The sequence below is a fragment of the Giraffa tippelskirchi genome, chromosome 12, assembly GCF_054371585.1.
Source record: "Giraffa tippelskirchi isolate mGirTip1 chromosome 12, T2T-mGirTip1v1.2.pri, whole genome shotgun sequence".
NCBI lineage: Eukaryota > Metazoa > Chordata > Mammalia > Artiodactyla > Giraffidae > Giraffa > Giraffa tippelskirchi.
Window position 1 is genome coordinate 18,321,267 of NC_137286.1, and position 26,147 is coordinate 18,347,413.

The following is a 26,147-nucleotide window of genomic DNA, read 5'->3' on the forward strand; positions in this document are numbered from 1 at the left end:
AAATCAAATTTCCCAGTGGCAAGTCTCAAGAAAAGAATGAAAACGGTTGTGGGAACATGTCTTCATAGATCATTTTATGAAATTTATCAATCCCTCAATCTAATAAGAAAAAAAAAAACAAACTTTTTCCCAGAGAAGGCATAAATGACATGGACACACACACATACATACACTCAAGTAAAGTCTATAGAGAGATAATGTAAATGATTTTCCAGTTCCTTTCTGAAATACAAATGTATCCTTGTGCTTGAAGTGTCTCTGGTCCCAGGAAATTATACAGAACTCTAATTCTCTCTTCCCCTTTTACTCTCCCTCTTATGATTCCCTGATTTTTAGTCCCACATTCTGCTTAATATTCCTAATATTATCATATAATAGCTTTATACTTTGTCAATTTATTCATTACATATATACCATTATATATATATATCACTAATGAGCATGATTATCTATTTGTAGTCTACTACTAGGACAATTATCTCATGTTAACTAGATAAAAGTGTGATATGGAAGTTTGAATTTTGTCTGAGTAAAGAAAAGTTAAAGCAAACACTGAAGCAGGGGATTGACACAATCTAATATTTTAACAGACACAACAGTTTATTGTGTAGAGAATGCATTGACAGATGACATTAAAAACGGAACTAGAAATTGTAACAATAAGTTTCAGAGGTACTGGTGGCTTGAACAAGAATAGCAGCAGTGAAGATGAAAAGAAGTGACTTGATTAGAAAAATGTAGAAGTCAAACTCTGCAAGAAATCATAAGAGAGAAGGGTGGCTGACTCAAAAATGACTCCCAAGTCCTCACTTCGGAAAGTGTTACAGTTGAATATATTATTCTGTGCTCAGGGAAGAACTCTAGAATTGAAGATATCACTTTGGTTGGACTTTGTCATTTAGAAATATTATGCAAAGTCATGTGACCTGATAAGAACTTCTAATGTAAAGGTGCAGAATCAGAAGAGATTCTAAAAATAGAGCTAAGATTTAGCTGTCTAAGAGAAAAAATTGGAAGAACAAAGAGGAGATTTTTAACATCATAAAAATGAACAACAGAGGTTACTTAAAGAAGCATGATTATTGATGAAATAACAAAATTCCATGAGATTAAATAAAATTTGTTTATAGAGCAATAAAAATTATTTGTATCCTACAGTTAAATACAATTTTAGGAACATAATACCATGATATGTTGGGAAATATCTCTACTTATAGTTTTGGAAACTACAAAAATGTTGATTTCTTTATCTGTTTTCTATTTCTTTCCATCTTCTTGATGAGGTAAAGTGGATAAGGAATGATGTGTGTGTGTGTAAGTGACCACATATGACATATGAGAGGATCAAATAGGATATCAGGTTGTCTTTGATCACTACAATGTTTAGAATCTGGGTATGCTTGAAATTTAAATATTGACAAGTGGTTTTAATTATTTATGGAGATTAAAAAGTATGTGTACTCGCTTTAAACTATAGACACATTTATCAGAATTAACTTTTAACTAAAAAATATTGATTTCTGATTTCTGCCTTCTTTAATAAATTTGTTACTTTATTGTCTGCCTCAGCAAATGACTAAGTATGCCAGCATCCTCACTAAATAGAATGCATTTACACTTTTGAGGTATGAAAAATAACATAAAGTCAAGCTTTTCATTGAATTGGCATGTTACTTTTACATGAAAAGCTGTATCATGAAAAGTTTCTAAGTATTTGTAATTAAAAATAAAAAATTACAAAAGTATATTTGGTTCCAGATAGTTTCAAATGGATTTAACTGTAGCTGAAAAAGTATTTCAGTAGCAAAGAGGAATTAGGAAAATAAATATTTTCCAGCATGAATTTCATAATAAATTCAACTAGGTCAAAATGATATGTAATTCATTGTAAAGAGATGGACTAAATGTTGACTTATTGCATTGCTGATCTTAATCACAGAATAGATTATTTTCTAAGATGCAATGGAATTATTATAGAAAGTCAATTTAATCTTTTTCCAGAGTAATTGTGATGTATTTTGGATATGGCTTTAACATGAGTGGATGCAACATAAGAAATTATCATTATAATTTTTAAAAGAATCCAAAATTATATTAATGTAAAATAATAAGGTATAAATAGCACACTTGGTATATTTAACTGAATATAACTTTCTTATTCAAGAAACAGCAACAAATTTTTTTATGTGTATGGATGTATGTATTTGCTATCATGAAATTTTAATAATATGATTTAAAATATTTTTATTAAACATTTATTTCACAAGTTGAAAAATGTGCTTAATACAGTAGAAGTCATAACTTAAATGCACATTCATTATAACAGTTTTTAACCTAAGTGAATATTTGATGACTTCCCTTTACATAGGCATATGATGTTTCTCTTTCTTAAATAAGTCTCTTTTTAACAAGATAAATTGCTGTGAGCCCACATCATATGTTTTACCTATTCTTTGAATAATCTTTGAATAATCATTGCAGCTTGATTTGCGAAGTCACGTTTAAAAGAAATACTATCAAATCTGCACAAAATATCTCAGAAAAAGATAGGTAAAATGTTTCCAAACTCATTTTATGAGGCCAGGATTGCACTGTCAAATCCCAATAAGAAATAGGAAAAAAACTTTTCCTCATAAACATAGATGTGAATTATTCACAAAATATTAGTATCTAGACTCCAACATGGAAAAATTATAATTTTGAGCAAGTAAGATTTATCACAGGAATGAAATGATGATTTATCACTTGAAAGTCATTCAATGTTAGAAGATATTAAAAGTTATGTTATTAAAATATAGTATCATCTTGAGATGAAGAAAAAATTTGACAAAATGCAACTCCAATTTTCTTTAAGAAAAAAAACCTGTATCAAACTAGAAATAAACTGGAACTTTCTAAGCCTGATAAAGGGTATATATGGAAAACCCACAACTAACATCACACCCAATTATGAAAGCTATTCTTACCCTGTATTTTAGGAAGAAGTGTTCACGAATTTGGAAAGTAAATCTTAGTCTGCCACAATGAGCAATTCTATAATATCAGTTAGCTCAAGGATAACTAAAAATATAGGTAAATGACATCAGCATATGGCAGAATTTGGATTGTTTCCAACACGCTGATATGTTATGCCACCAGGTAATGATAGCTGAACCCAAAATACATTAAAGCAGTTGAATATAGAAAGCTACAAAAAAATTGAGTATTGGTACATGCATATTCTTTTTAGTATTGCTTATTACCTGTTTTTTTCCCTTTTCCCCCCTGGTTTTGACAATTTTCTTATTTCCTTTAGTTAGCAGTCTCAACACTTTCCATCAAGCTATGTTCACCTTTTCTCTAAGGTAAGTTTTTTAAGTGCTATACGATTTCACAGTCAACTTTGTCATTCTAATTGTTTCAAATCAGAATTTGAGCTCACATTAAATTCTCACTCTGTTTGAATTAAGTTTAACCACATGCAACCTTCTAATTGATATAATGGGAGTTAAGAGACAAAACCAACTGCTTGGACATTCTATTTGCTGTTGTTCAGTCACCAGTCGTGTCCGACTCTTTGCGACCCCATGGACCGCAGCACGCCAGGATTCCCTGTCCGTCACCAACTCATGGAGACTACTCAAACTCATGTTCATCACATCAGTGATGCCATCCAACCATCTCATCCTCTGTTGTCCCCTTCTCCCACCTTCAATCTTTCCCAGCATCAGGGACTTTTCCAATGAGTTGGTTCTTTGCATCAAGTGACCAAAGTATTGGAGCTTCAGCTTCAGTATCAGTCCTTCCAATGAATATTCAGGACTGATTTCCTTTCGGATTGACTAGTTGGATCTCCTTGCAATCCAAGGGACTCTCAAGAGTCTTCTCCAACACCATCACTCAAAAGCATCAATTCTTTGGTACTTAGCTTTCTTTATATCTTAGTTTTTTTGTTTTTGTTTTTGTTTTTGTTTTTTTTAGTCTTAAGCCAGCTCTTTCATTGTCCTCCTTCACCCTCATCAAGAGGCTCTTTAGTTTCTCTTAGCTTTCTGCCATTAGAGTGGTATCTGCATATCTGAGATTGTTGATGTTTCTCCCACCTATCTTGATTGCAGCTTGTAACTCATCCAGTCTGGCATTTCTCATGATGTGCACAACGCATAGATTAAACAAACAGGGTGACAGCAGACTGCCCTGTCCTATTCCTTTCTCGATCTTGAACCAATCAGTTGTTCCATACACGGTTCTAACTGTTGCTTCTTGACCTGCATACAGGTTTCTCAGGAGACAGGTAAGATGGTCTGGTATTCCCATCTCTGTCATGATCCACACAGTGAAAGGCTTTAGCATATTCAATGAAACAGAGATAGATTTTTTTTTGAAATTCCCTTGATTTCTCTATAATCCAGTGAGTGTTGGCAATTTGATCTCTAGTTCCTCTTCCTTTTCTAAACCCATCTTGGACATCTGGAAGTTTTTATTCACATCATGTTGAAGCCTAGCATGCAAGATTTTAAGCATTACTTTACTAGCATGGGAGACAAGTCTGGCTACCTGACGGTTGGCACATTCTTTGGTACTACACTGCTTGGGAACTGGGATGAGGACTGACCTTTTCTAGTCCTGTGGTGACTGGTGGGTCTTCCAGATTTGCTGATGTAATGAATGCAAAACCTTGATGGCATCATCCTTTAGGGATCTAAATAGTTCTGTTGGAATTTCTTTGCATCCCCTAGCTTTATTAACAGCAGTGCTGCTTAAGGCCACTTGACTTTGCACTCCAGAATATCTGGCTCTGGGTGACTATCTACACTATCGTAGTAATTCAGTTCATTAAGATCTATTTTATACAGTTCTTCCATGTATTCTTTCCATCTCTTCTTGATCTCTTCAGCATCTACTAGGTCTCTACCATTTGTATCCATTATTGTCCCTATCTTTGGGTTGAATGCTCCCTTGATGTTTCCAATATTCTATTAACCACCACCAAATTATTTTGACAATAAAGTGAAATGATTTTGTAATTAAAAATATCACTCTAACTTTTAAAAACTGTATTACTATAGAAAATGCTAGATTATAATGCTAGAAATAAAAAGGGTATATCTGTTGACTCTCTGGATATCATAAAAGTTAATAAATAGAAATCTCAGTTAAAATAAAGTCAGGAAGCCATAAGGGAGAGCTCTCATTCCCTACAACAATAGCAGAACCCAACTGGAAGATGAAAGACTTCTTTTTTGCCTGGCAAGAGTTCAGGCAATGAAAGACCATCACAGCTCAGCCAATGAAAATCACAGTACTTAGAACTTACGATTCCTTTGTTAGTAGACTCTTTGTTTACACTAGCCTTCCTTTCTTCCTTTTCCTCTCTATAAAAGAGTTCACTCCTTGTCATTTGCACATGGCTCTCCATGGTTGCAGATTCCAAATGGTTATTCGTGGCCAATCCCTTGTAAGCCCATTTTTGCTGGAGAAATAACTGGCAGTCTACTTGTTTAAGGTCAACAATACAATGAAATGCTTTCCCAGACATTTTGTTCAAGGGAACCAAGTGTCCACTTGATGGATTTTTTTAAAAATATTTTTAATAGCTTAAAAAATTGCCAAGGACAGCTATCATAAAACGATTACATGAAGAAAGAGAAATGCTTCCTATTTTTAATTTAAAGTTACTAATATGGTACCTTATAAAATGTATCAGTGAATGGAAAAGCATAATTATAAATAGTTTCAGACTTTGCTGGAATTCCATTATACTCAGTCATGTATAAGTTGACATTTTTTAGAAGTTAGGCTAATATTCCAATTTGAGTCTTATAATAATATTTTTATTACAATGACAACAATAATTGTTTCAAACACTTAGCTTCTTCATGCAGTGTTTTATTAATCTGTCATTGAATAACATCTTTTCAGCTTGTAAGGTTTTCTTATTTACATTTAAAAAAAAATTATTGATATGCTTCAAGGTTAGCCTAAGGGAAAGTAAAATAATATTCATTGAAAAATTGCTCTTTGCTAATTTAAAATTCCCTAAGTTGTACCTTGAAAAAACTATAAATTAAGATTATTTTACATTTTGATTCACCAAGAATCTTGTATCAATCTAGATTCAGAATATATACACACCAAATATAACCATATATATATATATGTACACATACACAGTAGATATAACCATATATATATACACACACACACCAGAAATAACCATATATATATATATGTATACACACATACCAGATATAGTCAATATCTCTAGAATTATGAAGCATTTTTATTCACATAGGTCATCTTCCACACAACTATGCCAACTATAAAAGGACTTTTCTCATATTTTATATTTTAACTTCCAAAATCTTCCACTAAACAGAGCTAAATAACTTGGTATTCTCAGCCAAGGAGTATATAATCCTACTACTCCAAAGTGTTACTTTTACACATTAAAAAAATATGTTAATTCTTAAAGTTAAAAAAAATTGTTCTAACAATTCTGACAGTTACTAAACTAATTGTTAATAACCTGGTTCTTTAAAAATTAAATAGAGCAATCCATTCAATCCAGCACATAAATACAACCTCAGGCTACTAGAAATTGATTAGTTTTCGAAAAAGACCCATAAATCTCAAAACTGTGATAGAGAGATAAATCTTTCTTCAAAGTGCCTCATTTGAATTAACAGTAAAGAATTCCTGCTAAACCAAAATGTAAAATGAACCTAATCTGCTTAAAGAAATTAATATAAATGTTTGTATATAGTAAGCAGCTAAGCAGCTATGGATCTGGAAATTTTTTTTTTTTTTTCTGAATACACAGTAAAGGTCAACAGAAACAGTTTACTTTCAAATGGTAAGACCAATAATAGACCTTCACTTACTACTTAGCCATATAAACTCTCTAGCCTTATTTATTAATGTAGTCTACAGGAATCTTGTTCACCTTCCAATTTCATATGACATATTGCAGGTCTATTATGTTGATAATTATGCATACTTCAACTGGTGAGCAAGAAATAGAAATGACTGTAGACATAGCAGTAAGATTTGCTATCAGAAGGTAGATAATAAATTTGACGAAACTCCAGAAAACTCAAGGAAATTTCTAGGAGGTCAGTGGTATAACACATGTAAAGAAAGAGAAGTATCTGACCCCTCTTATAATAAAAGTGAGGCATAACACAGAGTGGACCTATTTGAATTTTGGAGGCAACATATACCTCACTTGTGTATGCTATCTTATCCTATTTGCCCATGACCCAGAGAGCTGCTAGTCTTGAGCATGAACAAGAGAGTCTGAACAAGAGAAGGCTCTGCAACCCATCTAGACTGTCATGCAAAATGCTCAGCCACTTGCATCATCTAATCTAGCAAATCTAATGGTGTCCGAACTGTCAGTGGCAGAATGAAAGACTGCTTGTTGCCTTTGGCAGGCCTCCCATAGGTCCCAATCTCTTCGAGTTTTGGATCAAAGCTTTATCAACTTTTGAGAATAACTACTCTTTCTTTGAGAAATAACTTTTGGCTAGCTACTGGGCCTCAGTGGAGATTGAACTACTAAGATATCATGTTATCTGAGTCGCCCCCCATTTCTATCCCATGGCCGCGCGCAGCAGCACTCTACTGTGCTGTGCTTGGTCACTCAGCTGTGTCTGACTCTTTGTGACCCCATGCACTGTGGCCCACCAGACTTCTCTGTCCTACCAGATGATAATAGGTTTGAGAGGCTCTTCAGAGTAACTTACTTATGAGAGGCGTAGGTAAGTTCCATGACGAAGTGGCCTAAATGTCTACGATCCCTTCTCTTGCTATACGACCTTATCTCCCCCAGTAATGCCGTGGCCTCGTGGAGAGTGCCCTATAGACAGCTGAAGAGCAAAGAGAAAATTTGGTCTGGTTTATAAATAATTCTGTATGATATGCTGGCACCATCTAAAAGTAGATAGCTATAATACTACAGCCTCTTTTAGGGACATCTCTGAGGGAAAGTGGTAAAGGGAAGTCCTCCGCATGGGTAGAAATCTGCGCATTGTACTCAATCTGTTATTTTGCACTGAAAGGAGAAATGGCCAAGGTACATGTCAACACTGATTTATTTTTTGTCCAATGTCCAACGGTTTAGCTGGATCGTTAAAGAATTGGAAGGAACATTATTAAAAAGTTGATGACAAGGAAGTCTGGGGAAGGGATATGGATATTTATGCTCATTGCTCTTAAAATGAGCAGTGAGCATAAATGTATTTGTGCCCCAAGTGAATGTTAACCAAAGAGGAGATTTTAATAATCACATGCATAAGATGACCCATTTTGTGGATGCCAATCAGTCTCTTTTCCCAGCCAGCCCTGTCATCATTCAGTGAGCTCATAATTAAAGTGACCACGGTTTTAAGGATGGAGATGAAGCCTGGGTTTAGCAATAGACACTTCCACTCACCAAGGCCTGCCTGGTCACAGCCACTGCTGAGTACCCACCCTACCAACAGTGCTGAAACACTGAGTTTCTGATAAACACCATTCCCTCTGGTGATTAGCCAGTTACCTGGTGGCAGGTTGATTACTTATTACTGCTTCCATCTTAAAAAAGGGCAGTGCATTTGTTTGTTACTGGAATTGACCCTCTGGATATAGATTGATTTCCCTGCAAATAATCCTTTGACTAATTACCATCTGTGGACTTTCAGTCTTAGCTCTTGTCATGGTATTCCACACGGCATTGTTTCGGATCAAGGAACTCTCTTCACAGTAAATGAAATATGCCAGTGTGCTCATGCTCTTGGAATTCACTTGTTTAACCAAGTTCTCCATTATCCTTAAACATGTGGTTTGAAAGAAAGGTGAAATGGCCTTTTAAAGACTCATTTTCAATGCCAGCTGTGTCTCCACACCTTGAGACCAGGGACAATGCCCTCAAGGAGGCTGCGTCTGCTCTAAACTAACCTCTATTGTATGGCGCTCATCAGCACATAAATAGGACTCACAAGCCCAGGAATCAAGAAGTGGCACTACTAAATATTACCTCTAGGGACCGACCCATGAGTAAATACTTGTTTCTTATCCCCTACAACCTTAAGTTGTACTGGTACAGAGGTCTTAATTCCAAAGGGAAAAAAATCTTCCGAAGAGAGACAAAACAACTCCATTGAAATGCTACTGTGGTACTTGGACTCCTCAGGCTTCTGAATCAAAAGACAAAGAAGGCGACTGGTCTGAGTGAGGCGATTGCCCTGCTTACCAAGGGGTAACTGTGGAGCTCCGATGAAGTGTGTTTGTGGAACACAGCAGTCCTGAGTGAGGAGATTCACCTACTCAACCAAGCTGTAACAGTGTGTCTCCAACAAAGTGTGAGTGTGGAACACAGCAGACCCAAGTGAGGTGATTCGCCTGCTTACAAAGGGGTAACTGTGCAGCTCCTACAGAGTGTGTGTGTGGAACAGAGCATTCCTGAGTGAGGTGATTCACCTGCTTACCAAGGGGTAACTCTGCAGCTCCGACAAAGAGTTTATTTGGGACACAGCAGGTCCCTTAGGTCGTCCCTCATTTCTTCCACATCCAATGATTAAAGTCAATGGAGAACTATACTGATTCAGCCCACAGAGTACTGCTAATGGCCAAGAACCTTTAGCAGTGAAAGTTCACATCAACCCACCAGGCAATGAACCACAACCAGCTGAAGTGATGCCAACAGTAAAGGATATAGAATGAGTAGTAGAGGAAGGTAGTTGTAAATACCAACTATAACTGTGTGACTAGTTGCAAAAACAATGACTATGATTGTGATGACTATTCTTTATAATTGTTATAAATACATTTGTATGAGTGTGTACATATTTATAAATGTATGTTTATATCTTTCTTTCCTTATCCCTTTATAGTGTACCATGAAAGTGAAAGTGTTAGTCACTCAGTCATGTCCACTCTTTGTGGCCCCATGAACTGTAGCCCACCAGGCTCCTCTGTCCATGGAATTCTCTGGGCAAGGATACTGGAGTGGGTTGCCATTTCCTTCTCCAGGGGATCTTGGAGATCGAACCCAGGGATCGAACCTGGGTCTCCTGCATTGCAGGTGGATTCTTTATATCTGAGCCACCAGGGAAGCCCTATCTATACCATAAAAAATATTAATAACAGTTTACTTTATATCACAGCACTTAAGTATGTGATAACAAGAAAAGTTATTTAAGAATAAGTATTTTGAATTGGAGCTTCCCAGTGGTAAAAAAAAAAAAAAACCCACCTGCTAACGCAGGAAACATAAAAGAGAAGAATTCGATTCCTGGGAAGATCCCCTGGAGGAGGAAATGGCAACCCACTCCAGTCTTCTTGCCTGGAGAATCCCAAGGACAGAAGAGCCTGGTGGGCTACAGTCCATAGGTTTGCAAAGAGCTGGACCACAACTGAAGCGACAGCACGCATTTTGAATTACTTTCTGGGGGAGAGTTTAGCATGCTTTTGGTTATATACAGAACAGTTGTATCATGTTCAGTGGAAGTCTGACTTTTTCGGTGTGTCTCTTTGTAGATCAGGGGTGGATTAAGGAGATTGTGCATGGATGCCAAGCTGACAAGAGGTGAACTGAGATCATCAATTTTTTATGTCTGCACGGCTAGGCTATAGTCCCCAGTTACTCATTCAAACACTAATCTAGGAGTTTCTGTGAAAGTACTTTGTAGATGTGAGCCACATCTACGATTAATTGATTTTATGTAAAGCAGATTAATTGCTGTGGATTTGATCAAATTACCTGAAAGGTTTTATGAGAAGAACTAAGGCTTTCCTGAAGAAAATGAAAAAGAAATTTCCCCTGTGGGATGCAGCATCAGATCCTGCTTGAGAGGTTCCAGACTATGCATTTCAGACTTGCTTATCCAATGCCTATGATCACATAAGACAATTCCTTGAATGATAGAAATAAACACGTGGAAATATGTTTACCACAGTTAAACAGCAAACACCTGCGTTCAGTCCTCCTTGACCTATATCCTTGTATTACTGAGGGACACATTATTCCAAGAATCCTGTAGTATCCCATATTTTCATGTCCAAGAACCCAAACCTTTGATAATTGGTCATCTGCCTTTGTTTATATCTCAGAATGCCAGAAATAGTAGGACTGAGACATTTTCCTATTTCTAATATTTAAATTTTTATGTAGTTTTGGTGTTTCACGTATTCATAGATGCTGGCATGGGTACACATTGCTCTAAGCAATATTAGTGGATCAAAATTTTGGGAATAAATATTTTATTTTTCTTCAGTTCTTGAGGGTACATTTTATGCTGAATTTACCTATTGACATATGCGTTTAAGATATAATGCATTATAGTGTAATAAATATAAAATATTGAGTATAATTTAATAGAAGATACCAAGTATGTATAAGGACAAATTAGGATTACTGAACAACTGTCAAGGAAAAATGGCTCTGAATTACCTTGCATTTTGCTACATTTAACTTATCTGATAATGCTTTGGAATGTGGACTTCTATGATCACTGAAGAGAGATAAGGGGAATACCATTCAGTATGTTGCAACTTCTATAAATCTTTGTAGAAATCTATTGATTTAAGTTGTGCTTGAGATATAGTATATCCTAGTCTCACAATACAAGGAAACACAAAAGGTATAGTAAATAACTCATCAAGAATCCTTTATTTTTTTTTCTCTGTATAATAAAGGGGGTGGGTGGGAGGGAAGGTGGAGTTCTAATAGCAGTAATGCTCTGTATATCATAATGTCTTATTTTCTATTCTAGTGGAGTGACAGTATAGCATGATTGAAATAACCCTGGTTTGATTTTACATGTAAGAAGATATGAAAGTTCATTCATTTGAAACATTTTCCAAGTTACCTATACATTGTGAGCATCATTTTCTCCAGTGGAGAGATGGAATGCTACTATTTTTCAGAAATAACACATGTAAAGTGACTAAGAGAGTCTTGATACATGCTCAGTAAAGAGTAGTCACTTTAAAAATTAATATTTCTCTATTTTCCTTTGTTTTTGAGTTCAAAATGGTTTATTTAAATATCTTTTCAGTAGAAATGCAATTGACAAGATATAAAAATTAGGCAAAACCAAAGCATCATATTTGGCACAATTTGAACAGTTTCATTAGTCGACCTAAAAACTACCAGTCCAATTTAAATCAGAGTTTTATTTAACAGAGGAGTAAGTTTTCCTAAGTCCTCAAAGAGACATTGTCATTCTAGGATCAGTAAATACATGCTTACATATGACCCTGTAGAGCAGTAATAAAAAGTTAAAATTTCCTTCTACTAGAGAGTTTATTTTTGGAGAGTATTTCAAAGGTAAAAGATGCTGTCATACAAGAGGAAGCACTCTCTTGCTTGGCAATCGGATTAGGTCATTTGTTGTAAAATATGGGAATCTGAGGGAAGACACGATAGCAGATTCTATGATTAAATGGTGATAGCTCTTCAAACAATGAAGGCTGCTATCCAAGAAAATTGAAGAATTTTGATTGATATGATAGTTGGGTGGGAAAAAAATGAGAGGAGGGAGAGAGTGAGCCTTCAAAATCATATTCAAAAATGAGGGAAATGATACTATGTTTTAACTTTATGGGGAAAATTAAAATTATCTACAATACATTTATCAATTACAATAGTAGTCATATTATTGATCCTCAATAAAACATAACTGTAAAAGATTATGATTATTAAGTGAGCAAAAGATTTCTAGGCATCGGAGGAGCAGGCTATAATCCACTATTAAATTGCATTTTGATTTTGGATAAAGACACTTACTGAGATGGGATTCTCTTGGCAAGAATACTGGAGTGGATTGCCATGCCCTTCTTCAGGGGATCTTTCTGATCCAGGGATTGAACTTGAGTCTCTTAAGTCTTCTGGATTCAATTTTTAAATTTAATTTTTATCTATGAAATGAGTATTCTCTTGGGCTCTAAAACTCTTCTTATATGCTGAAGTTCACAAAAGTTTAATAATATTTATTAATTAATTAAAAATATTAGATATATACTGTTCTAGGGGCTAGAATCTAGTCACTGGAGAAAGTGTCATGGACAAAGCAGATAAAATTCCTCTTTCAAGGAACTTAAATTTTAATGGGATGGGGGGAGGTATATATAGAAAATTAAATTATTACATAATGGATTATTAAATAATAAAATAGAGTTCCTCCAATGGTGATAAGTGATCTTAGGTAAAACAGACCAAGGAAAAAGTTGGAAAGGAGCCAGGCTTATACATACAAATAAACACATCAGAATATTCTCTTAGATGTGGTAATGGAGCAAAGACCTGGAATAGGTGAAATATGTAGCCAATAATAACACTAATAATAGTAATAATATCTGTACCTGCACTTTAGCAGTTTATTGAATGGTTTCCATATACTTGTTGTTGTGCTACACAAGTTACCTGCAGTTCCTTATTTAGTCTTTATACAAATCTCATTTTTACAAACTAGGCTAGAAAAGTTAATTAATTTGCCCTAGGTCACAGAGCTAGTCTGTTGTGAAGTTGGAATTTAAATCTAAACTCACTGACTGGAGGTCTATGCTCCAACAACTCTAGTGCACTTCTATAAGTGAATACAACTTAAACATCATAAAACTCCCTCAGCATTTCATACATGAAACTCTAAGTTGCAAACTCAGGGAAAAATTCAGGCTTTATGTATTTCCAGTGGATGTACCAACCTCTATTTGAGAAATTTGCTCAGCTCTGCCTTGAAATTTCTCTGGCTTTATTCTTTTTATGAGACACCATAGTACTTCATAAAAACAGGCAGATAAACAAACATACAAAACAACTTCTGAAAGGCTTTGAATATTTACCTTCTCTCCAGTTCTCCTTGTTGTGCCCTTTGCTCCTTCACCTGTGATTGGAGGAAAAGGCCAAGGTGTCTAATGAGACTATTTAATCTTCCCTAAAAATCTATCAACACATTCTGAATGGCTCAATTTTAAAACTGTAAAATCTTTTTTCCCTTTTTCTGAGCTGTGAGGGCCCAATCAATCACTGACTGATGAATTTTAATTTAAGCAGAAATGTTGAAACATTGATATTTACCCCATTCCTATTTCACAATAACCATTTTAAAATGCAAAATTTCCATCAATATGTTTGGAACATGACCAAATATCTGTTAATGGATGTACTGAACATATGTTCCAATCTATGGCAAGTTACAAAATTATATTATGATTTAAAGTTGTTGATGAATTACCCCTAATAATAATGATAATTGAGAACATAAATATGCTTGATGAAAATTAGATGACCCTTATGAATAAACTCACAAGCCAAGAGGGGCTACCCCACGTCCAAGGACCAGCGGCTGTGGGGGCACAGGATGGCCAAGAGGAACTACTCCACGTTTAAGGTCAGGAGGGGCGGCTGTGAGGAAATACCCCTTGTCCAAGATAAGGAGCAGTGTCTGTGCTTTTCTGGAGCAGCCGTGAAGAGATACCCCACGTCCAAGGTAAGAGAAACCCAAGTAAGACGGTAGGTGTTGCGAGAGGGCATCAGAGGGCAGACACACTGAAACCATAATCACAGAAAACTAGCCAATCTGACCACACGGACCACAGCCTTCTCTAACTCAATGAAACTAAGCCATGCCGTGTGGGGCCACCCAAGACAGACGGGTAATGGTGGAGAGGTCTGACAGAATGTGGTCCACTGGAGAAGGGAATGGCAAACCACTTCAGTATTCTTGCCTTGAGAACCCCATGAACAGTATGAAAAGGCAAAATGATAGGACACTGAAAGATGAACTCCCCAGGTCAGTAGGTGCCCAATATGCTAATGGAGATCAGTGGAGAAATAACTTCAGAAAGAATGATGGGATGGACCCAAAGCAAAAACAGTACCCAGATGTGGATGTGACTGGTGATAGAAGCAAGGTCCGATGCTGTAAGAGCAATATTGCATAGGAACCTGGAATGTTAGGTCCATGAATCAAGGCAAACTGGAAGTGGTCAAACAGGAAATGGCAAGAGTGAACGTCGACATTCTAGGAATCAGCAAACTAAAATGGACTGGAATGAGTGAATTTAACTCAGATGACCATTATATCTACTTCTGTGGGCAGGAATCCCTTAGAAGAAATGGAGTAGACATCATAGTCAACAAAAGGGTCCAAACTGCAGTACTTGGATGCAATCTCAAAAATGACAGAATGATCTCTGTTCATTTTCAAGGCAAACCATTCAATATCACAGTAACCCAAGTCTATACCCTGACCAGTAATGCTGGAGAAGCTGAAGTTGAATGGTTCTATGAAGACCTACAAGACCTTTTGGAACGAACACCCAAAAAAGATGTCCTTTTCATTATAGGGGACTGGAATGCAAAAGTAGGAAGTCAGGAAACACCTGGAGTAACAGGCAAATTTGGCCTTGGAGTACAGAATGAAGCAGGACAAAGGCTAATAGAGTTTTGCCAAGAGAACGCACTGGTCATAGCAAACACCCTCTTCCAACAACACAAGAGAAGACTCTACACATGGACATCACCAGATGGTCAACACCGAAATCAGATTGATTATATTCTTTGCAGCCAAAGATGGAGAAGCTCTATACAGTCAACAAAAACAAGACCGGGAGCGGACTGTGGCTCAGATCATGAACTCCTTATTGCCAAATTCAGACTTAAAGAAAGTAGGGAAAATCACTAGACCATTCAGGTATGACCTAAATCAAATCCCTTATGATTATACAGTGGAAATGACATATAGATTTAAGGAACTAGATCTGATAGACAGAGTGCCTGATGAACTATGGATGGAGGCTCATGACATTGTACAAGAGACAGGGATCAAGATCATCCCCATGGAAAAAAATGCAAAAAAGCAAAATGGCTGTCTGAGGAGGCCTTACAAATAGCTGGGAAAAGAAGAGAAGCCACAGGCAAAGGAGAAAAGGAAAGATATACCCATTTGAATGCAGAGTTCCAAAGAAAAACAAGGAGAGATAAGAAAGCCTTCCTCAGCGATCAATGCAAAGAAATAGAGGAAAAAAACAGAATGGGAAAGACTAGAGATCTCTTCAAGAAAATTAGAGATACAAAGGGAACATTTAATGCAAAGATGGGCTCGATAAAGGACAGAAATGGTATGGATCTAACAGAAGCAGAATATATTAAGAAGCGGTGGCAAGAATACACAGAAGAACTGTACAAAAAAGATCTCCACAACCCAGATAATCACGATGGTGTGATCACTCACCTAGAGCCAGACATCCTGGAATGTGAAGTCAAGTGGGCCTTAGAAAACATCACTATGAACAAAGCTAGTGGAGGTGATGGAATTCCAGTTGAGCTATTTCAAATACTGAAAGATGATGCTGTGAAAGTGCTGCACTCGATTTGCCAACAAATATGGAAAACTCAGCAGTGGTCACAGGACTAGAAAAGGCCAGTTTTCATTCCAATCCCAAAGAAAGGCAATGCCAAAGGATGCTCGACCTACTGCACAATTGCATTCATCTCACATGCTAGTAAATTAATGCTCAAAATTCTCCAAGCCAGGGTTCAGCAATACATGAACCGTGAACTTCCAGATGTTCAAGGTGGTTTTAGAAAAGGCAGAGGAACCAGAGATCAAATTGCCAACATCCGCTGGATCATCAAAAAAGCAAGAGAGTTCCAGATAGACATCGATTTCTGCTTTATTGATTATGCTAAAGCCTTTGACTGTGTGGATCACAATAAACTGTGGAAAATTCTGAAGGAGATGGGAATACCAGACCACATGACCTGCCTCTTGAGAAACCTGTATGCAGGTCAGGAAGCAACAGTTAGAACTGGACATGGAACAACAGACTTGTTCCAAATAGGAAAAGGAGTATGTCAAGGCTGTATATTGTCACCCTGCTTATTTAACTTATATGCAGAGTACATCATGAGAAACGCTGGGCTGGAAGAAACACAAGCTGAAATCAAGATTGCTGGGAGAAATATCAATAACCTCAGATATGCAGACGACATCACCTTTATGGCAGACAGTGAAGAGGAACTAAAAAGCCTCTTGATGAAAGTGAAAGAGGAGAGTGAAAAAGTTGGCTTAAAGCTCAACGTTGAGAAAACTAAGATCATGGCATCTGGTCCCATCACTTCATGGGAAATAAATGGGGAAACAGGGGAAACAGTGTCAGACTTTATTTTTCTGGGCTCCAAAATCACTGCTGATGGTGACTGCAGCCATGAAATTAAAAGATGCTTACTCCTTGGAAGGAAAGTTATGACCAACCTGTATAGCATATTTAAAAGCAGAGTCATTACTTTGCCAACAAATGTTCGTCTAGTCAAGGCTATGGTTTTTCCAGTGGTCATGTACGGATGTGAGAGTTGGACTGTAAAGAAAGCCGAATGCGAAAGTATTGATGCTTTTGAACTGTGGTATTGGAGAAGACTCTTGAGAGTCGCTTGGACTGCAAGGAGATCCAACCAGTCCATCCTAAAGGAGATCAGTCCCAGGTGTTCTTTTGAAGGAGTGCTGTTGAAGCTGAAACTCCAATACTTTGGCCACCTCATGCGAAAAGACCCTAATGCTGGGAAGGATTGGGGGCAGGAGGAGAAGGCGATGACAGAGGATGAGATGGCTGAATGGCATCACCGACTTGATGGACATGGGTTTGGGTAGACTCTGGGAGTTTGTGATGGACATGGAGGCCTGGAGTGCTGCAATTCATGGGGTTGCAAAGAGTCAGACATGACTGAGTGCCTGAACCGAACTATGAACCAATTATATGTAAACATTTACGTTAAAATATAAAATATTTGTTTGTGATATCATTGCTGCATTTTATCATAAGTCTTGTAGTGGTTATATCATTAGATTATAAATTAGTAATTTTTTGGTAAATAGTACTATTTCCAAGTAAGAGAAAAATGTCTTAGAGAGTTTAAAATATAGTTTGTCATCTGTGTTTTGTGGCAGGCTGGACTTGGGTAGCATGGTGTGTTATGAAGAAGAGCCTCTCTGTAGCTCAGGGCCCTAGACCTACTACGCACAGACACTGGGATTCATCCCATGAAGCTTGGATGCTCTGGCCTGGAGCATATGCAGTAGGCTCCCACACAATTGTTATGCATCTAGGCCCTTTAGGCCTGTGCGTATAGGGGCCACCCCCACCCACTAGATCATCTTCACATTTCCAGGATTTCTGCTCACAGCAGTTCTGATGTAGAACCTGGAAAGGAAGCACCAATAAGAACTTTAAGACTTTAATTTTGTGCTATAAATCAAATATGGCAAATCTCAGAATAAAAAATCCTAGAATGTGTAAACAGGGAGGATGCAGAATAGGGACTATAACATTACCTGGGTTCTTTGGTTGTTCATTGTTTTAAATATCTTCACTGAAATCATGTTATCAGTATGCACTTGATTTAAATTTGATAAAATATGGGTGACACAGCTGAAATTAATACTTTCATCCAGGAATATTCTGCATTTGCTACATGTAGTAATTTAAATATTGTGGTTCAATCACTAAGTCATGTCCAACTCATTGCAACCCCATGGACTGCAGCACATCAGGCTTCCTTGTCCTTCACTATCTCCTGGAGTTTGCTTAGACTCATGTCCATCGAGTTGGTGATGCCATCCAACCACCGCATCCTCTGTCACTCCTTTCTCCTCCTGCCCTCAATCTTTCCTAGCATCAGTCTTTTCCAGTAAGTTTATTCTTCACATCAGGTGGCAAAGTACTGGAGCTTCAGCTTCAGAATCAGTAATTCCATTGAATCAGGGTTGATTTCATTTAAGATTGACTGGCTTTATCTCCTTGCTGTCCAAGGGACTCTCAAGAGTTTTCTCCAGCACCACAGTTTGAAAGCATCATTTTTTTTGGCACTTTTCTATGGTCCAACTCTTACATCATCTGTATATGACTACTGGGAAAACCATAGCTTTGACTATATGGATCTTTATCAGCAAAGTGGTTCAAATGGTAGCCTCCAAAACAGCTCCATGTCAGATTACTGGGATCTGTATATGTAACCTTATTTGGAAAATACATATTTGCAGATGGAAGTAAATTAAGGTTTTTGAGATGATATTTCCGTATTATCCAGATTAGCCCTGAATCTGGTGTCAGTCGTCACTACAGAAGACACACAGGAGAAGAGGAAGTGTCAATGTGAACATTTTAGTGATGTGACCACAATCCGAGGAAGCCAAGGACTGCCAATAGACGCCAGAAACTGGACGAGGAAGGGAAGATTCTAGCCTGCACTGACCTCCAGAACTGTGAGAGAATGAATGCACATTGTTTTAGGCTTCTATGTTTGTGATAATTTATACAGCATCCACAGGAAATTAATACAATTCTCAAAGATTAGGTAGATGTCATTCATTCTTTGGATGTTAAGAAATGTTTCTCATTAGCCTCCCAGTATTAATGAACACAATGAGTTCATGATGAGACTCTGTGTAGAACTAAAAATATGGACTAGTTATCTTCAATAATTATCTAACTGCTGCCAGGATGAATGCCCAGTCAGCTGGTAGCAAAGAACTTGCTGAGCCTTATATATGGCAACCCTACTTAAGGAGGTTCGTCAGCCACTAGGTGACATGGAGATTATAAAGAAGCTCTTTGAGGGACATTGATTCATCATCACCAGAATAGATATATACTCTGGATATGTATTATCCTTCTTGCTCAGAGGCCTCCTACAGCATTATCTTCTCATGACTTACAAAATGATTGATCTATCAGCATGGAATTCCACAGGATGTTAACTCACAGCAAAGAAGATATGGAGTGGGGGTGAACTATAGCTACCAAATCTATCTTTATTTTTAAACTGAGGCTGACTAACACTTTGAAAGCATCACTATGAACAAAGCTAGTGGAGGTGATGGAATTCCAGTTGAGCTATTTCAAATCCTCAAAGGTGATGCTGTGAAAGTGCTGCACTCGATATGCCAGCAAATTTGGAAAACTCAGCAGGGGCCACAGGACGAGAAAAGATCAGTTTTCATTCCAATCCCAAAGAAAGGCAATGCCAAAGAATGCTCAAACTACTGCACAATTGCACTCATCTCACACGCTAGTAAAGTAATGCTCAAAATTCTCCAAGCCAGGCTTCAGCAATACATGAACTGTGAACTTCCAGATGTTCAAGCTGGTTTTAGAAAAGGCAGAGGAACCAGAGATCAAATTGCCAACATCAGCTGGAATATCGAAAAGGCAAGATAGTTCCAGAAAAACATCTATTTCTGCTTTATTGACTATCTAGTCCATCTAGTCAAGGCTATGGTTTTTCCAGTGGTCATGTATGGATGTGAGATTTGGAGGGTGAAGAAAGCTGAGTGCCGCAGAATTGATGCTTTTGAACTGTGGTGTTGGAGAAGACTCTTGAGAGTCCCTTTGACTGCAAGGAGATCCAATCAATCCATCCTTTAGGAGATCAATTCTGGGTGTTCATTGGAAGGACTGTTTGGCCACCTCATGCGAAGAGTTGACTCACTGGAAAAGACCCTAATGCTGGGTAGGATTGGGGGCAGGAGGAGAAGGGGATGACAGAGGATGAGATGGTTGGATGGCATCACTGACTCGATGGACATGGGTTTGGGTGGACTCCGGGAGTTGGTGATGGACAGAGAGGCCTGGTGTGCTACAATTCATGGGGTCACAAAGAGTCGGACACGACTGAGCGACTGAACTGAACTGAACACTTTGAAGGTAATTATTTGTTCTTTTACCTTCCTCTTGAGTAGGAAGTGAGCATCATGTTTCCATTAGTATAGAGGTATCCTACTCTATGAGAGCTAAATGTAATGGAAGAGCAAATGTGAATTTATATGATGCAAGTGACCTAAATCAGAAACTTCCTCTTACATAGGGCAAATAAGCAAACATATTGTGTTTGCGACACAGTATTTTTGCTGTGGAAGTAGGATGATGTAAATGTGAAACGGGGGAAAAAAAATATGTGGTGCTGTGTTCAATGTGAGGTATCAACATAAACTTGCAATTATTTTGTAAAACCATTTTCCTAGTTATGTTACCTGAAGTGTGCTATAAAATGCTGTGCATGCATGCTAATTTGCTTCAGTCATGCCCGACTCTGCGAACTCACGGACTGTAGCCCACCAGGCTCCTCTGTCCATGGGATTCTCCAGACAAGAATACTGGATTGGGTTGCCATTCCTTCCTCCAGGGGATCTTCCCGACCCAGGGATCGAACTCCTGTCTCCTGCGCTGGAGACAGATTCTTTACTACGACACTGGCCAAGTCCATAAAATGCTGCTAATTAGGAATTAGCATATCCAGTGTCTAGAATCGGTATCTAAATATTATTCCTCACCTATAGGAATCAAGTTTCCTCAGAGAAATGGCTGATTCCAGGTCTCAGGCAGGGAAGATATGAATAAGCCTAGAACAATATGCTTTGCTAGAAGGGAACAAATTGTTCAAAGAAAAACAGGAGTATATCAAAAGGAAATGGAACACCTATTGCCCAAATTTGTATCAATCACAAGATTATGTGCTTTACTTAAATGTACCAAAATAATGGTAGTAATGAATTAAACTCCATGAACCAATGAACAACAAAAAAGAATCCACATGTCCACAACAATATAAATAAATAAATAAATAAGGAAAGTTATTTCCTAAAATAGAATGCAAACTACATAAATGTAGAAGTAATGGTAGAATCAGATAATCACTGTCAACTAAAAAAAAAAATAATTAATTCAGGCAATATTTATTCTAATGGTATAGTTAGTACATAAAAATTTGTTGAAGAACTATATATCTCTATATTTATAACATTTATTAATTAATGGGGAAAATTAGTAACTTTTACAAGGTAATTTTCTCTAGATCCTTCGTGTAAATTTGTTAATAAACAATACATTCATGGAAGTGTCTAACTCCATTGTGAATAAACCCAAATCAACTGCTATTATTATCACTATAATAATAAACACGACACACTTTGGATGAAAGCACAATTTTATTGACAATGTAAATGCTGATATTTTTATAGCTAAGTTCTTCATTTATTTTTGGCACAAAACTAAATCAATAGATTCAAAGATTAAGAGGGCAAGGTCCATTTTATAAGGACATTTTAGATATTTCTTAGTACTTGGTATTTAATGTATTGATATGTCAACCTACAGAAAACATAAAAATGTGAATTTGAGATAAATGATCTGCTGCTAGAATAAACTTAATTTTTGGCCGTGCAGAAATAATTTTACCACCTTGAAACATGTATGCACTATCTGATGAAAATTATATCACGTAAATATGTATTTTTAAAATGTCACCAAAAACACAACCAATTAAGGGCATGATTTTCACCCAAATAAAAAGCAGACATGATCTTCACATCATTTTTATTCTGCTCAACTCAAGGACACTGATGGAAATATCTTGTCAGAGTAAGTAAGCTTTCCTACAGGCATCATTAAACACATAGAATGAGGCAGAGTCATTGGTAGGGATCCTGCAAAACGTCTTACTTCTCTGTGATGCTATTTCTCATTTAGAGAAAGCATCTCTATTACACAGAGACAGGACTATAATAGCATTACCTAGCTGAAAGGGAGATCCAAGATGGATCGCTTTACTTCAATTCCTCTTTTACAAAATATTCTCATAACATCTATAGTGCCACATGACATTTTTTAAAGTAGGCTGTGACTGCTCCATTGAGTAAATCTGACTAACAATATTAAAAGATCCATCACTTAAAACAATTCAATCATAGTTAAAAGAAAATTCAAGACATATTTTGATGTCAAACTAGTTTTGTGCTTCAGCGATTCCACTTTCCGGGTGTAAATTAGTATGCCCTTTAAAATGAAAAGATCTTTTCTTCTAAAATAAATGCCAACAATATCTGTTATCATTACTCTGCCTAACTAGTCTCTTATTTCATGTATACACATGCTATTGAATATAATTCTGCAATGGATACATCATAGGGATTGCATGAGTATCACCAACTTAAAATTCAGATTAATCCCCAATTAACACTCACAGAGAGAGGTAGATCAGGTTTTATGAAGGCTGATGGTTACCTGATTTAGGGGAATATCTTTAAGGAAAATAATGCAAAATTGTAATATAAACACATGCTTAGTGCATGTAAAATATTATTATAGGGCAGAAAGAACAATATGAAGAAAAACATGGGGGGTGTAATTTATGGCACAAAAGATTAGTCTGGTACTTAGGAAAGGAGCGAGCAGGGCATAGAAAGATCATTTGGGGCAGGCATGGTACAGTGCAATTTACATCTAGCCATAACAAATGTTAGTGGCTTGACCTGAGGCAAATGACTTAATTTTCCTGAGACTCGGCTCTCTCATTTGAAAAAGAGAAAATGATAACTATCTCATGGATTGTGGTTAGGGCAAGTAATATATTGAATGTTAAGACACTTACTTGCCTGAAAATAAGAGCTTATAGATTAGTGGTTGAGGATGTGGAAAGTCACAAGAGAATGCACTCCCCTGATGAGAAAAAGGTATGCAGTCTCCAAAATCATAAATATTCTTGAGGTTCTCAGGGAGCTGAGGTTTCAAGGCAACCATATAAACTAAATTCCAGAGAGTTAAATAAGCCCTTTCTAGGAAAAACTATCTTACCTTTAGCACAACATGTGAGGAAGAGGTGGAAGCAATAAAAATGTACATGAAAAAAGGCAGTAAAATTTTAATGGATTTTTAAGATCCTAATGTGGCTCAGTTTAGAGTTATCTGGAGTCCCAGACGCAAAAAGAGTCCTCACTTACCAACTCTCCACCCAGTGCTCACAGGGGAGGATGGAGGCAGGGTAGAGGGTCTGAAAGAGCAGCTCTGTTGGTGGGATACAAACACAAAATCTTCCCAGCTTTCTGATCTTTTCAAATCTATCTTAAGGAGCAGAAGACTTCTGACCCTGTTCAGTTCAGTCACTCAGTCAGGTCAGACTCTTTGTGACCTCATGGACTGCAGCATGCCAGGCCTCCCTGTCCATCACCAACTCCCAGAGTTTACTCAAACTTGTGTCCATTGATTCGGTGATGCCATCCAGGCATCTCATCCTCTGTCATCCCCTTCTCCTCCCGCCTTCAATCTTTCCCAGCACCAGGGTCTTTTCCAGCGAGTCAGTTCTTTGCATCAGGTGGCCAAAGTATTGGAGTTTCAGCTTCAGCATCAGTCCTTCCAATGAATATTCAGGACTGAGTGGCATAAATCCCACTTACAACTATGCAGATCCAGGAACTGGAGCCAAGCCTAGCCAATCTCTATTCTGCAACAGAGTCACACCAGCTGAATCTTAGACCTACAGCCAAAGCTTGAGCTCCTCCCACTGACTTGTAAATCTGATGAGAAAAATAAAAGATTATATGTATGTGCCCACTAAATTTGGGCAGTTTGCTATGCGACATTATTATGGATATAGCTCATTGTTACAAAAACTGGTACTAGAAATGGGACACTGCCAAAGGGGAAAAAATCTTGAAATATGTGGCATTTACTGTGGAACAGACAGTGGATGGTGAGGAAACAGTTATAAAAGTTGGGAAAATGGCACTATATATCATCTGTAGCGATGGCAAATGGGGACATCCAACTCTTTGCAACCCCATTGACTGTAGCACGCCAGGTTCCTCTGTCCACAGGATTCTCCAGGCAAGAATACAGGAGTGGGTTGTCATTCCCTTCTCCAGGGGACCTTCCTGACCCAGGGATTGAAACCAGGTCTTTTGTATTGCAGGCAGATTCTTTACCATCTGAGCCACCAGGAATCTTGAGTCACTATAGAGTAACTCAGAGGACAAAAATATGTACCTAAGAAGCATTTAGCTTGTCAAAGCAAAAAAAAAACAAAGTGCCAGAAAAAATTAAACATATAAGCAAATTTTAATATAAACTGAACTCAACTCTGCTGAAAGAAAAAGCTGGAGGGTTTTTGAGTACTGGGCTGAGCTTGTGGAAAAGTACTGAAGGACTTAAGGGAGGAAGTTGATCAGTAGATGTGTCTAGCTCACGAGTTATTTCTGACATTGCCAAGTTCTTTGTGATTGAGCCATCTGCATTTCCTGATTTGTGTCCATTGAGGTTGGGGTCCTACCACCCACAGGTGCTGGAAGATTGGTTTCTATGTCTTTGAGAAAACTTTTTCTTTTGTAAAACTGGCAAGAGGCTAAGAAAAGATATACACATATTTCAAAAAGGCCAGGAAGAGTTTATAATTGCAAATCTTTTAATAAAATAAAAGCTAAGTAAATTCTAAGAAAATAGAGGCCTAGGGCCTGTAGTTAAGAATAAATCTTGGTAAAGATTAGGCTATTTAGGGGAATTTTCATGCCATCCTGCTCAAGTACTGGTTATAAAAGAATGATGAAAGGGAAAGAAATGGCTACAAGATGCATTTGATAAGATATCACCTCCCAATACCCCCTTCAGTTTAACAGTCTCTACTCTCATCGGATAATACATGAATGCATATGAGAAAAATAAAATCATGACAAGTAATAAGCTACATTTTCTTTGACCCTCTTAGTATAGTACTTGTAAATATCCACCTACTACATTTAACAACAGTGATTAATCCTTGACTTGAGCTTTTCTCTACCTAAATTTGACTTATTTGCTCTGAAATTTTCTGAACAATCTGACTACTTACTTAACTTACTCAGTTATACAGTACAAAGAATAATAATAGTTACTCTAGTGGTTTTTTGATGATTAAGTTAGAAAATATTCTTCAGGTATTTAAGTCATTCTATAGTAAGCATCACCGACTCGATGGACATGAGTTTGGGTAAATTCTGGGAGTTGGTGATGGACAGGGAGGCCTGGCGTGCTGCGGTTCATGGGGTCGCAAAGAGTCAGACACGACTGGGCGACTGAACTGAACTGATAGTAAGTAAATCCCATAGTTTAGAGAAAGTACATAATAAAAATAAATTTCAGAAAAAGTCTGGAGGAATAATCAGTGTTAAGAATGGCTTAAATGATATATAGTTAATTTATGTTCTTCCTGGAATACCTACACATATCAATAAAATTCATCATTCTTTAATAATCAGGCAACAACCAAAAAGATTTTATTATTTTCTGTTGAATCAATTTAATATTTTTGTTTTTCATATGCAGTCCTTTCAGTCAGACCTGCCCTCATCTCCCACCTCTACTACTGTAAAAATCTCCTTATT

The 26,147-nt window shown here is 37.1% G+C and overlaps 2 protein-coding genes across 2 annotated transcripts in view; one reads left to right on the top strand and one right to left on the bottom strand.

The window, feature by feature from the left end:
- Window positions 1-26,147, bottom strand: part of LRFN5 (leucine rich repeat and fibronectin type III domain containing 5) — a 984,773-nt gene that overhangs the window by 912,290 nt on the left and 46,336 nt on the right. The window lies entirely within an intron of this gene.
- LOC145528563 (uncharacterized) overlaps window positions 1-26,147 on the top strand; it is a 150,037-nt gene that overhangs the window by 109,093 nt on the left and 14,797 nt on the right. The window contains exon 8 of the mRNA XM_081547239.1: window positions 3,296-3,344. Within this exon, the coding sequence (XP_081403365.1) occupies window positions 3,296-3,344 (49 nt within the window). The remainder of the gene's footprint in view (window positions 1-3,295; window positions 3,345-26,147) is intronic.